The sequence below is a fragment of the Acanthopagrus latus genome, chromosome 15 (genome assembly GCF_904848185.1).
Source record: "Acanthopagrus latus isolate v.2019 chromosome 15, fAcaLat1.1, whole genome shotgun sequence".
In the NCBI taxonomy this organism is placed as follows: Eukaryota; Metazoa; Chordata; class Actinopteri; order Spariformes; family Sparidae; genus Acanthopagrus; species Acanthopagrus latus.
In genome coordinates, this window is record NC_051053.1 from 9,310,602 (window position 1) to 9,325,224 (window position 14,623).

Below are 14,623 nucleotides of genomic sequence, written 5' to 3' on the forward strand. Positions count from 1 at the left end.
AGGCTTTTACATCTATTTTTTTGGTAAGAGAAACAGTATATTAACATAACTCTGTTATTTGTTTCACACTGGTATATCATTATCAGGGTCATGTGATTGCCTCCTGTTGGCTTTTGCTCCTTTATAAGTGAGGTTTCATCATGTTGTTTGTTGTTTGGAGCCCTGATGAAGACTAAGTGGGCGAAACATGTTGGTTGTTTTTTTAATGACTGGCCTTTTTTCACTGATTTGGCCCTTGTGATGCAGCCCTGTTGATAGCTTCTCCCTCATTTCACTTTGTGATCCCATTTCACTTTGTGAAAATGGAAGCAGCATTCATTATCGCAACACATATTTGAAACACACAGCTGCGTACAGTCACTTAGTTAGCCAGTCAAAGTGGAAAATGTGATCAGTTCCATGAAATAAATCTCAACAAATAAAGCAGCACTAAATGACAGTTTCTGGCCAATTAGACGTAAAAGAAACAGGCTGTAAACAGAAAACTGAAAATGTATCGCCATGTATAGCTGTCATAATGAGGGTATTAGCAACATTGTTCCTATTTACAGACACTGAGCAACATTATCTTCAATTTGGAGTTGTGGTTCTGGCTTCCAGACAAATTTAAGTCTAATGTTTGCCTACCTCTTGGCTCTGTTTTGGTCTCCACCAATTCCTGAATGAAATTATATCAAGTTACTAGTTAGGCGATACAGTGGTTATAAATCAGATATGACTGTAGTATGACTCCATATTGGGAAGTTAAAAACAACATTGATATGCTTTCTAACTTGTCTGTATGTTTTCTTGTTGCCTCTTACACCCGTAATTATAACGGGTTAGGGTCACTGCAGGAGCTTAAAGTGGTGATAGGATGTACACAGGGGCCAGAAGCTTGTACAGGAAGCTTAGATTTTTCTGGGAACCCATCACGATCGAATATAAATGTAAATGGAGAGGAGTGAATGAGAGGAGGCACGGGGATACCACAGCAGTGCTCAACTTTTTCAAACTAGGTCAGCTGATACACTTTTTCTCCCAAATCACTGCTTAAACTACAGGCCTGAGATATAGATAGAGCTGACTTTCTTTTTTTATTCCTCCACACTTACACTCTTGACACTTGGCACAAATGCAAGTGTCAAGAACAAAGTCTCATCTCTCTTTTCTTGAGATTCTTTCTGTTACATTAACGACGACTGCACTCTCTTCAGACCGCAGAAAATCCCCCACCCGAAATAATGCTTTGCAAGATTTACAGTACTTAATAGCAGTCACCGGAGTCCTGCGTCTGTGTGAATCAGTACCGCAAGCTGCCATCTGCCCATCCTCCCCTATCACGGTGCCCATAAAAGCCTAATTACTTGCACACCCCCCATTTACACTTTGCTCTCCCTGTTCCTGAGCACCGCTCTTCTGTGGCCACACAGACAATGATGTGCTGCGCATGGCCACAGCAGAGCTTGGATTAATTACGCGGATGTAGGAGTCATCACTTCACAACTTCTAATTAACAGCAGATAAAAGGAGTGAGGAGGAGAAAGGGATGACGGCAGGACAGGATCTGGCATGAAACTAGCAGGATTTCCATTACAAGGAAGAGTGAGCACCGTGGACAGAGCAGTACAGCTATAATTCAGTTAACGTTTCTCTCTGTTATTTATTCTGAGTAACACAAGCAATGACAGTTTCGAGCTGAGACAACCAATATTACATAAGAGACACAGATGTGCCACATGTACCAATGTTAACGTTTCTGCAAGTCTACAAGACAGTTGTACGTGTCATAGGATACGTATTGTACTGACATTTATGCAAAGAGTGTCAGATCACGTACACGTTCATGACCTGGCTTTCACATCAGTGGGTTGAGGGGATGGTGGAGGAGTTACAGGAGAGAGGGATAAGGATGGGTAAATATAAATCAACTAGGGATGGGTACAAATAAATCTGTGGCACATCTTGGTAAATTAAGTCACATTTTTAGATTAAAGTTAAAGAGAAAGATTGAGACATCCACCCTGCAACGAGTCACAGCGGGTCAGGGCAACAAAGATTTTTAATGCAAAATACAAAGCTGACAGGGCAACACAGGGCTCTCTCGCTCACGGAGGAGTTGAACCTTCCTACATAACTGGTGAGGCATTAACATCTTCTGCACCTTCATGTAATTAATCAGCTAGCTGTTGGGGATAACTGGGCCATCCTCACTGTCTTGAATGATGTTCCTAGTACTTTTAGGTTAAAGTCAGCAACTGGCTTTAAATGAAATACCTTATCATCTGTCTGTTTGTTATTGAAGTTTCTTTTGACAGTTTTATATAGTTTTGATATAGTCTGATCATTTTTAATTTTAGTCCAGTTGTGCAGATCTCCGAACAGCTTCCTCCTGAAGCAATGCTGGTCACATCTGGTGATTTTTTACGGGTGAAATTACATTTTTGTCGCTACAGCGTGCCAAACAATGTAGCATTGGGAACAAATACAGAATTCTACGTATTGGTTCAATTGTGAACAGTACCCAATGTGTTAATATCCCAAGACCTGCGGAAAATTTCCTGCTGTATTTGCGGTGACAAGAACAGGTATTGTAAGCCAGAAAATGTTTTCCCTGCCTTAACCAAGTGTTTTTTTTGTGCCTTAACCTAAACAGACAATAATCACAGCGCTGTCACAAAATAAAATAGAAAATTTAACCGCATTGTTTTTTATGTTGTGACATTATGAAATGTAAAGTTCCAAGATATCTGTGGTTTTCAGAAACACACATTTACTCTGCCAAATATTTACGCTTTCCATCAAGTTAAGTGTCCCTGTGCGAGATGTACAGAAGTGGTCTTGTAAGAATTATCCTGAATCTTCCTGTAGCCACTGAACTGACGGTCTCAGTTGCTCCTCTCTTCTCCCCGTGGCACTGAGCTCCACCACTTCTGACGACGCTGAGAGCAAAGACGAGCAGCTGATAGAGACGAGACTGGAGGTTTTCATAAAAGTGCGATAGCTGATTTGCAGCTCCTCCAGTCCACTGGGCACAAGCGGGATGTCAGGAGCAGGTGTGTGTGATGATCTATGCATCCCTCTCAATTATAGATGTGATGTTACGCAACAGAAGCTGCTCCTACTGTACTGGAGACAGCAAAAAAAAAACACTTGTTCAGAGGAGCCTTGCTTGCACCACTTGGATGGAACATGAAACTTGAATTGTTGAGCTCAAACAGTGTTTTGTTGAACAAATTATATTAGGGATGGTTGGACTACGATTAAGGCGACGATTCACTTGTAACCTTTCTGACATGACAACACTCAAAGCCACAACAAAGCCCTAAATTAATCTAATTAATGTTAATCATTTTTAACCAAATTAAAAGGGGATTCCTGTCAAATCTCTGCTGATATTTCAGCGAATCTGTATTTACTTTTTTAAAACCCAAAAGACAGCATTAGAAATGCCTCTCGCACTGGATTGTGTGTTTGTTTCTCTCCACAGTCCCTTTGGTTGACTGAGACTGAGGGCTGTAGCAGGATAATTTGATAATTTGCGGTTTAGCGCTCGTTTCCCTGCAGAGATGATGCCTCAGTTACTCTGGTGATGGGTACGACTCCACAGTCATTGATACAAAAATACCCGCAAGTGGAAAATAACTGTTTTTCTCTGAATTATCCCAACCAGACATGTGCGTTCTTGACAGGACTACCATAAGGATTTGGCATGCAAGCCTACCCGCAAACTCATAAATAAGTGTCCCAGTACCGTATAACCCCATTTCCATAAAATATTTAGCTCATCATGATGATCAAGTCCTCTGGGCATTTGTTTTTCTTGTATGTTATGCATATCACTAAAACATGTGCCATGGTTTTAAAAATGGATGCATAAAGAAAGAGGAACATTAAAGATGAAACTCTGCAGGGGAGTATATTGCTCGCCTAAACACTGCACTGTTGTTATCTCTGTTTCGTTTGGACTTTTTGTGCTGACTGTGTATGGGAGTATGTGCAAATATGAGTGAAAGCAGACCTGCGTGATCGTGCCCCTTCGACTGAACACCGGATTATGTGGTAAGACTTGAGCCTGATCTGTGCTTGCAGACACCTGGCTTGAATAAGGGCTACAGATGTGGAAGTTGATCAAGCGATTTCCGCACCATCAGGTACATAATTTATAGATTTTTAAGAACTTAAGTACCGACTACTGGTTGACTACATTTCCCAGAGTGCCTTTCTCAAACCTCAGACAACAAGCTCAAACTTGTGAAACTCTGCTGCGGATGATGCTTCACAGAGCGCGAATAACAGCTCTTCTATTTGAGAACAAGTTTGAGCTATACCCTTCTCTCACAATGGCTGCAATGCATTCTGGTCTTGTGCAACTTGTTCTGTTCTCTTATTAATGGCTCAACTGTAGCTTGTAGTCTGTTTGTAGTCTGTGTGCGGGCTGGATCTAACCATAAGGACCCGAGCAAGCGGGAGCGTGTATCTGCATAACTATCCCCGTACTTCTCCCCAGCTCCAGCTGAGTTGAAAGGAGGCGTTCTATTCATCACTCGCAGCCGGCCCACACCTCACCCATCCCTTCCAGCTGTCCTGCAAGCCAGCAATGAGCGTGTACATAGGCCCTCTACAAGATGCTCCACTGTTGCATCTCACCATGTCCAACCGTGAGCTCAAAATAGAATCCGACCTCATTTCATGCCTCGTGAAGCTCTAAATTTGCACCAGAGGGGACGTTACATTTGTGATAGATAGTGCGAGTAAATTAGGAAAAAGAACAAAGTCTGTTTGTCTGACAAATATTGCACTTGTCAGCGGGAATACAACAGACCTAAAGGGACTATTTTTATAGGCAAACAGCAGGCCTAATCTTAGAGAGCACCATTTCTTACTATGGGGTCCTGGAGTGAAACAAACTTTTCTGATTGTACTTGTGACCAGCAGGCAAAATGTAGCGTGAAATACCACAGAAGAAGTTTTGGCCACCTGCCTTGTGTTTATGTCTGTCTGTCTGTCTGTGGATAATTTTTTTTGTAATGTACCATGTTTAATGATCTTTCATTCTGTCATTGCATTACTAATGTATGGAATGAAAGTGGACCTAAAATGCTGAGGACCTCCTCCTGGAACCTCCTCGGGTCCCCAAACCTAACTTAAACCTAACCGAACCACTGTGTGATTTAATGAATGCAGAAGAACAAGATAAGCAATCAAAAACATTAATCAGCAAGATAACTGAAGAGAAAATGAACTATAACAAGATCAAATAAATGTCCAAAAACATTTGATTCAAGACGATGTTAAGTGGTATCATTTTAGCAAAAAATGGTTCTTCGGTCTGTCTGGGGAAAACACTCCTAATTTAAAAAGACATGTTTTAACTTCCATTTTTCCTGCATGTAGAAAGAGCTCCCTGGTATCTTTAAGGCTTAACCTGCAGCAGCAATATCAAACTCAATTTCTGTTCAGGCTAAGCCTGAAAAAGGATATTCATTCATGTTTTATTAATCATGATGTGGCTCGGTCTTATAAGATAGCATTTTGTTCGAATTCAGCAGAAGATATCCCCTGTGGTAGGTGGACATGAATGAGATGTCAGAGTTTCTGCAGCACTGATAGTATCAATGCTCTGCTGCTTCATATCAAAGCTGAGCAGTCTCAGGGATTCTGCTCTAAGTTGTCAAACATCTGCTTTTTTGACTGACTGTTACCTATCACTGATGATTCAAAATCTGTGTCAGTATTTTGTTAAAATACCAATAGTCATCCCTACAATCATGTCACAATATTGATAGTCGAGGTTTATGGTCAAAAATAATTTGACTTTTGATTTTGTTGGGCAGTCCTAACATTTATGAATTTCAAAGTATTGAGATGATACAGTAGGATCAGGACAATATCAGCTTAACAATCTGAGTGAACAGTTAAATCTTTGCAAAATGTATGCACATCTCACAGTACCAGATACTAAGAGTCTTAGTATCTGTAATGTCCCCCACCCCCCTGGCATGGACTCCACAAGTTTGTGTGAACCCCAAATACATGATAATATAATACTAAAAAAACACATAATGACCCCAAACACACTTCAGAGCTTTGCAAGAACGTATTTCCAGCACAGTCACCTGACCTCAGCCCTTGTTAAACATTCATGAAGGGCACTTAAAGACTGAAAAAACCAAGCAAGAACCTCTGTGGAACACTGTAAAATCATGCTGGGATAACACGAGTCATCACATTTTGCACAGACTTATGGAGTCCATGCCAGCGCAAAGTGCATGCTGTCATTCAAACAAAAGTGGGACATACCACATCCTGCCATGGTTTTGGTTTTGGTCAATTACCTCCTGTTTCATTTTGTAGTTGTATCATCCAGTGTCTTGCTGTCGCTTCCTGCTTCCTGCTCCCTGCTCACCTGTGTTCCCAGTGTTCTGTTTCCCTCCTGTGTTCCTGGTGCTCCTCTCCAGTGTGATCCCCCCCCACCGAAACACACACGTCTCACATCAGCCTCGTTAGCACTGACCTGTTCCCCGTGTCTCTCCACCTGCACCTCATCCCCTCGTTAGTTTGGTGTGTGTTTAAGCCTGTGTTGTTCCCCCACTCTTTGTCGGTTTGTCTGTTCACATCCACACGACTGCTGTGGTTCCTGTATTTTCCTTTTCCTGCTTTTTTTATTGTTTGCACTGGGATTTAGGGATTTTTGGACTTTGGCTGATTAAAAGGTTGTTTTTTTTGTTTACTACCTGCCTGCCTGTGTGTGTTTAGCATTTGGGTCCTTTCTGTGAAACTGTGACACCTACTATATCATTAATTGTGACATTTACCACCCAGCCATACTAGAACCAATCATTAGCCAGAAGTTTCTGTGCAAAAAGAGAAGAAGAATGCTCAAAGAAAAACTGAGTGAAAGGTTTTTCTACTATTTAGATATTGAAGCTCAATATACTCTCTAAAGTAACCTTTCTCCACTCACCAGTGACCTTTTCTTTGATAGAGACATCAATCCCTCCATCTATGGCCATTTTCAAACTGTGGTAAGAGTGTTTTTTTTATTTTTTCTCAGACAGAATATGTGTGCTGATCTTCACTGAGAGGAGGATTGATCACTGGCAAATGCTGTATCTCTGCATTTATCAATCTTATTCTGCAGAGAGAGAGTGCTGCCTGAGAGAAGTCTTAGACAAGAATTAGACCAAAGACACTGCACATGCGCGCAGTCAGCTGTGCACATAGAGAGCTTGGTCCAAACACAGCCTGGATGTAAAGCTGTGACAACGTGTGATTAAAGGGACAGACCCTCCATATAATCCACTTACATCTATATCCATCAAAAGCAAAAATCTTGCCTCATGCTGCTTTGAGTTTGCACCTCTCAGGGGAGAGCGGCTCGGATGCAGGTTTGATACACAAGACAGGTTTTCATGTCATATCTGGCTGTGTTTCACATGCAGACAGTTACACTCGGGGGGCTATTACAGCATCCTGCATGTGAGCATCTCATATTCATGATACTAAGATGATGTATCAAGTTGCACGGAGCAACTGAGTCACACGGCCACCTCTCGTCCACAGCCCAAATCGTGGCTCACTACCAGCTCCTGTTTCCCTCTCGCTCTGGTAAATCCCGTGTGTGAGAACACAAGTGTGCCAGCGTGGAAAGGCTGGTGGCAAATGAAATAAACCTGCATCTCTTTGCACTCCACTGAGAAGTACTCAGCCTCCCACCTCTCCTGAAATTGGCTGCCCTCAGCATCAGCCCGCCGCTCTCCGGCCATTAACCACTGCTGTCTAGTTGCCAGTGGGTCCTGAGTAGTCATGTTGTGTGTGCTGGTGTGGCCTCGTGGGCTGATTCCGTTCAACACATGGCATGCAATCGTGTGCAATGTATGACGATTTTTCCCTACGTTAGCTGGCAGCCGCTACTACTGTAGGTGGTCCAGAAGGAACTGAGAACTAGGTGGACGCGGAACATTTCTGTTCATTATCTTATTTTTCGGTTTAATCGAAACAGAAACAAGGCGACAACTTTTATTGGAAAACACAACAGCGATTGTGACACTTCCACTGATTGCCCTGCACGCAGAGAAATGTCTGATGCAACAGCGCAAATCATCATGAAATATTTTATTCCCAATATGACTGCGCTCTGCAAAGCACTATTGTGGGGGATAATTCGAGATGTGACTCAACACGGATGTTGTGTGACGTTTCGGTGTGCTTTGGGGCAAAATGGACACTCATGTCTCATGCAGTTCAATCAAAACACCACCGCTCTGACAAAGCTACACTTCCACAACAGCGATTACAATTCAGTGATAATGGAAAATGGACTGTTATGTAGAAGCTGGTGAGCTGCTTGACTCATTCTGACTGAGTCTTTCATGAAGTGTATGAATAACCTGCACACAGAACCACCCATTCTTAGGCAGCGGTTTATGTATACTTAACACATAGGCATCATTTACACTGGAAACATGGCTTTTTGAAACTTTTTAAAAGCATAGTTAGTTAAAACTGTGCAACAAAAGTAACTTGCACCAAGAAATGTTACTCGGAAATGATTTGAAATTAATTTAATTTGATTCAATTGAATGAATAATGAACGATTATGCATTTTTTCCAGCCATAATAATCTACTCTGGTCTCATACGATCTCATTACATTGCCTTAAAACTATTGATTTTTTTTTTTTTTTTCATCTGAGCCCCCGTGTCAGCCACAAATAACACCCCTGACTAAACAAACAAGGTGGAAACTCCATGTATTAATGTTTACATTAATAAATATCAGCAACTTTTTTGATTCATGTGGTATTTTAGCGGTTATCATGACCAAAACTAACTAACCTGGTGCTCTTTGAAGTCAGACTTGTCTTTGCTGAAAAGTTTCTCAGTACACTGCACATTTTAAAGTTTACTTTACTTTCAAAACTTGAGATTGAGAATTATCAACTAAAGTAGTAATACAGCTGTATAAATGTATCAAATTACAGTCAAATCAAAAGGTGCTGTGTTGTGCTAATTTTTAGAAATTGAAAACGTTTACATGCTCTTATGTCATTTTTCTTAAACTGCCCATCGCTGCAGCCCTTCTATTCACCCTCTGTCTGGTTGTCTGCTTCATCTACTGTCTCTTTAAGGTCCCCCCTCCCAATAAAGCCCAGTCTGCTCTGATTGGTCAGCTCACACAGGTCAGAGCAGGCGACACCCACTGTGTTTCCACATCAGTTGTGCTGTTTTGTTTCAAGCCACAGCTGTGCTGAAGGCTTAGCTGAGAGCGGCAACTGTTTAGACCTTGTTTGATGGCACAGTTTGTGTGCTGACTGTGTGCTTTTACACGAGGGTAGAATAGTTTGATTTGTATAGCAGCTACACCTGCTCTATAATAATACAAAGAAATGGAAATCTTACTTTCTACTATATTGGACCTGAGAATACCTGTTTATTTCTCCTGTTCGACATTCTAGTCTTGTGTCATGGTCACCACCACCACCCCATTCAGTCAGGCTTTAATGGAATATTCCTCTGTATACTATCCCTTCCCTTGTCACGGCAACACTAGTGGAACAAAAAGAAGCAGGGACAGATTCAGCTCTAAACAGCAACTGTCCTGTGATGTCTGCAGTGTTCAGATGTTACGTATAGGTCCATGAATTTTGAAGCACCCTCGCAGCTGTTTAATATTGCAGTCACCACATCATATGAAATTTGCAAAGTTTTCCACCAGCTACCAGCCAAAGGCCATCCGCCGGCAAAATCCCACTCAATGTGTCTCCACCAGAGCGGCAATAACAAACAAATGAACAAAGGATTGACAGTTATTAGATCTGCGGGTTTGTCCTGACACCACCGCAGCAAGACAGAGCTCCAACACGAAGCCACGGAGATAGCAATGCAATCCATCACCCGGCCAGGTTCAGGAGCAGCCACATGCCCAGGCAGCCAACGCCGTGCAAATGAATTGAAGAAGTGATGGAGGGAAATAAAATGAAGGAGGGAAATAAAAGCTGCGTCGCCAACTTTTTTTTTTCCTCTTCAAAGAATCAACCGCTCCGAGCACTGTCTGACTCCAAACTCGAGCTCCAGTGAAGCAAACACTAGCTCCTCTGTCTGCTGCAACCAACAGCAACACTGACGCCTAAGCAGCTAATTATCAGAGAGAAGGGTGCAAATTTAGATTCAACAAGAATAATAATTACGATGAGTGAGTGACAGCGAGCATGTTGAGCTCTTTTATTGTTCTGCATGTGGAGTGCCAGCGCTTTATAATATTACAATAAATGGATGTAACTTGCTAAGAACAGCCCCCCAAAAATCATGTGGAAGTCTAAAACATCAAAGTGCATCTTTTAAAAAACAAAGAAGTTAAACTTCTTGAGGTTCTGCCTGAGTTGACAGAGACCTAATCATCAAATTTTGACTGCCATTTTTCTTTTCCTTTTAAATTCTGACTTACTCATCCGTTCTCCGACAAAGCAAGACTTTGAATAAGCCAGACTGGATCTTAAAGGAAGACATAAATCTGCATTCATTGGTTCTCGGCACTGAACAAACTGAAATATGAGGGGTTATTATTAAAGGATATTTAATTTACTGCAGGAAAACTTCTCCGTCACCAGCTTTCTCACTTCACACAGCATCACAGGGACCCTATCACACTCAGAGGACCGCCTGGTTATTCACTTGTGGAAAATATAAGAAAATAAACATCTAAAACATTTATTTCTGAGTTTTTATTGTTACCTCATTAACAGTGTAAATATCAAAATTCTGAGTTGGACTTTTACTTACAAAACTACATAGTGCTCCTTTAAGGTTCTCCCGAATCAAATGATGTGTACAGCAGAGTTCCAGGTCTCTGATGGTCAATCCATCAATAATTCTAATTCAATAATATAACAGATGTTGTTCTGAAAATTGACATTTTTTCATAATTCAGCCTTCACTATTTGTACTTTTGATGCAGATAGTTTCATGCATGGCTCTTTCTGCTGACAAAGTATTTCTACACTCTATTGTTACTACTTTTACGCACTCCTTCCACCACCGTCCATCCAGGTTGGTATGCACATTATTCTCTCCCATGCAGTTATCTGACCTGTCTTCACACTCCTCACACTCCAGTCCTCCCACACACGCAGCCCGACCATGTCAGCTGGAGCACGGCACCCAGCTGCAGTGTGTGTGTGTGTGTGTATGTGTGTGTGTGTTTACTCACTCTTGTAGCTCGCACTCCAGGGCTGGTATCCATAATACCCGGTGATCCTCAGTATCCGCTCCTCTATGGACGCGCTGTTGATGTCCTCGACTGAGCGGGAGGACTTGAGGTCCTCCTTGATGGCCTCGTCCACCACCAGGTACTTGAGCTGTCTGAGCTGAGGGCTGATGTCCGAAAGCCTTCTGGGGCTCACGTCGGGCGACTTGCGCATCCCGCTGTAAGAAGAGGGAACAAGAGGAGGGGGGGTGAGGGGTGTGGGGGTTGGCTGCGTTAGAAGACAAATTGAGACCACCTGGGTAAGGAGAAAGGTATAGCGTGTGGACCTTGTGTGTGCCTGGGTGAGACAAGAGTCCTTCTCGGCTACACCAGGAGGGTCAGTGCCGTGTGTCCCACAGAGACAAGCGTTAGGGGCCCCTGCAGCGCCTCGCTTGTACAGTACAGAAATCATCATCCTTCACTGGCCCTGCGCCGGCACAACAACAGTGTGGGAGACACTAAGCCAAAGTGACTGCTCCTGCAACTGCTGTATACTACGCCCTGTGTAACTCCCAGTATAGGCTTATAGGAATCTGAAAGTAATGAATCGACGAGTGATTTGTGGAGACGGAGGAGGAACTCGTGTGACAGATCCAGGCTTCATGCATGAAACTGCGCGCAGCCTCCCATCTCATTTCCAGTGCAGAGGCGATAAACACTGGTGGTTCGAGTCCAGCAGGTGAGATAAAACTCAAACTATATCGCTTCATGCGGCGCAAACGAAGCTGTTGTGTTGTGGGAAGTACCTGGCAAAGTAGCGCGGTGACCTGACATTCTCTGAGCTGTTATGAAACCGCCAACATGTGGTGGTGGGAAAAAAAAAAGATGATTTACTGACCCCACTCTCTGCGTAAAATCTCCCCCTGTGCAGCCAGACCCTAAACAGGGCCGCGTAATGATTTCTAATCTGGCACACGGGAATAACAATTACCCTCAGTTGCGTTTAAAACATGAAACGCATTGACAGAAAACAACATTCCCCAGCTTAAATCAATAATTTCACACTTCTGCCCAATTAAGTTCATCAACTCCATCGATGCGCACGTCAAACCAAGTGCGCAACAGGTGTGGCCTGCCTCCTGTCCTGCGGCTGCGCTGCATTTGTCAAAAAAGTTTAAATGGCTTACATCGGCATTAAAGAAGTAGGCGGTCCAAGGTAGCACATACAGTCCCGATGGGGCCGTCCGACCCGGTCCCACACGGTGCCCTCTCCATCACCGTACATCCTCAAGGCCACTAACAGGGCAGCGACTGGGAATCTAAATCCTCATCAAGGCGGAGCCAAGTACCATCGTCCTGCTCCTTCTCACCCCCATGAACATATGCCTGCCTGCCTGGCTGCCTGGCTGCCTGGACACTACAGCGAGCGAAGGGTGCGCTCTGCTCTGGATGCTGCTGCGTCCGGGAGGCACTGCAACAGCGCCATCTACCGGATTCACTGGAAATATCATCATCTGTAAGTCTTTAATACGGAGGATGGGTTGAAGCAGTTCTGACCTGACATGTAGCAAAGGGTCAGGCACATGAGACTTCCGATAGTTATTGTGTTTTCTTTCGAGGAATATAAGATAAAACTGAGTTTGCTGTCCAGCAGGACCGCATGGTGGCAACTGAAAGGAGCTCTACACATGCATCTGCACATCTGCTGACCACAGCTGCAACAGTGAGTCCATGAATCACTGAAAGAAAACAAAACATTTTTGACAAACCATTAAAGGTGCATTATGTAGATTTGGGGAGAACATTTTAATCTGAAGAGAATAATCTGAATCGATGTATTTCTTTTATATCTAAACAAACTAAACAAATAAACTCTTTTTTTTTACATTCTATAGACAAAGAATTAATCGATTATTCAAAAAACATGTAATCAGTAGATGAACTGATCATGAAAATCATCCTTAGCTGCAGTCCTGCTACTGACTCAGCTCTCTCTCTCTCGCAGCTAATCTAAAATGTTTGAAAACATGCTTTTCTGTGGCTCGAAAGGTCAAATCAGTGAGCGCATGCCAATCAGCAGCAGTCATACTTTACAAATGAGATCCTTCTGGTCCTCTTGCCTCGAGCTGTCACATTCAGACAGGCGCAGCGAGTCTCCCTGACCTAAGATGAAGAAAAAAAAAAAAACGTACTTTGAAGTGAAGTAGGTGTTTTGTTTTTAATCCGACCGTGCCAATTATTTGTGGCTCAAAACTGTATTGAGTTTTTCTCAGCGGCGTTCAAGGGACTGTCAAGCGGATGGGTTGGGAATGTGTGGCGGAGGCTAGCAGGATTGTCTTAATGGTGTTGGCATAAAACAACAAAAAACTCCTGCGCACGTCACGATACATGAGGGAGAGATGTAAGTGCTGTTTGACTGGTATGTTGCTCACTTTTCATTGAAGATAACTGTGCTGCAGTGGGTCGTGAAAGAATGGTCTCTCCCTCATTTATCACAAAAAAACTATCGCAGGATGTTCTTCAGCACAAAATGCACATCAGCGCTGTTACCAGACAACTTTTTGCCAGGACTATCACTATAGATCCTTCAACAATTCATGGGCCACTGGGGTCTCCTGCGCTCTATTATTCATAGTCTACTTTACCACCAGCAGTTCTGGCCTGTATTTCAAGTGTCTGGCTGAGCAGGGGTAGAAATGAAACGGTAGAAAGTGTTGTTTCTGTTCAAAGCCCGCAGAATCGAAAGGCACTCACAGGGATTTGATTGCATCCAATCAGAGCTGTGCCTCCAGTGATGGGGTAATTATGTTCACTGGTGGTGATTAGATCTGCTTGAAAATTAAAATCATTTGATTGTCTCTGTCTCTCGTGATCAGAAGTGTGAAATGTGCAACAGTGGCAGTACAAGTGGACGTTTTTTTCACACACTGATGTAGTTTTAAATATGTGAATCCTGACCATTAAACAAGGCATTCAAATGTTTTAAACTGTCCAAGCTTTAGACAAAACAATTCATGCTGATTTTGCAGTCGGTTTGGCAAAGTTCAGCCGATACATCCTCCGTCCCTAGATAAGCCCGTGCAGCACATGCAGTTCAAGCAATGAGGATGAGTGGAGCTCTACCTTGTATGATGGTCCTGCCCGCAGGTCCCAGGTCTGTGGTCCCCTCGCTGCATTGCGTCTGCATTCTGTGAGCTCCTGACTGCGGACAGCAGCACAAGTACGCCGGCTGTTTTTTTTTGAAGACAGCTTTTGCATCGATCAATGACCGGCAACAGCTCCAAAGTCCTCACACCGAGGGTTGGGACCTGTGCTTACCCGAGCAAAAAAAAAAAAGTGGAGTGTGGTCATCAATAAGCGGGTCAACACCCCCCATCGACAGTCTCAGGGAGCGGAGGATCGGGTTCATCTTGCATAATGCACCTCTCAACTTCACAGCACAGCCAAAGCCCAATCA

At 43.1% G+C, this 14,623-nt stretch overlaps 1 protein-coding gene across 4 annotated transcripts in view; it reads right to left on the minus strand.

Moving 5' to 3' along the window:
* slc35f3b (solute carrier family 35 member F3b) overlaps positions 1-14,623 on the minus strand; it is a 59,172-nt gene extending 44,549 nt beyond the window's left edge. The window contains exons 1-3 of one of the 4 annotated variants that reach the window (XM_037123382.1): positions 14,290-14,623; positions 13,256-13,329; positions 11,191-11,405 (exon numbers count right to left, since the gene is read on the minus strand). In XM_037123382.1, coding sequence (XP_036979277.1) covers positions 11,191-11,405; positions 13,256-13,329; positions 14,290-14,424 — 424 coding nt within the window. In that variant the 5' untranslated portion in view covers positions 14,425-14,623. Of the gene's footprint in view, positions 1-11,190; positions 11,406-11,513; positions 12,095-12,353; positions 12,592-13,255; positions 13,330-14,289 lie in introns of those variants that run through there. The other 3 variants (XM_037123385.1, XM_037123383.1, XM_037123384.1) reach the window with 3 other exon arrangements.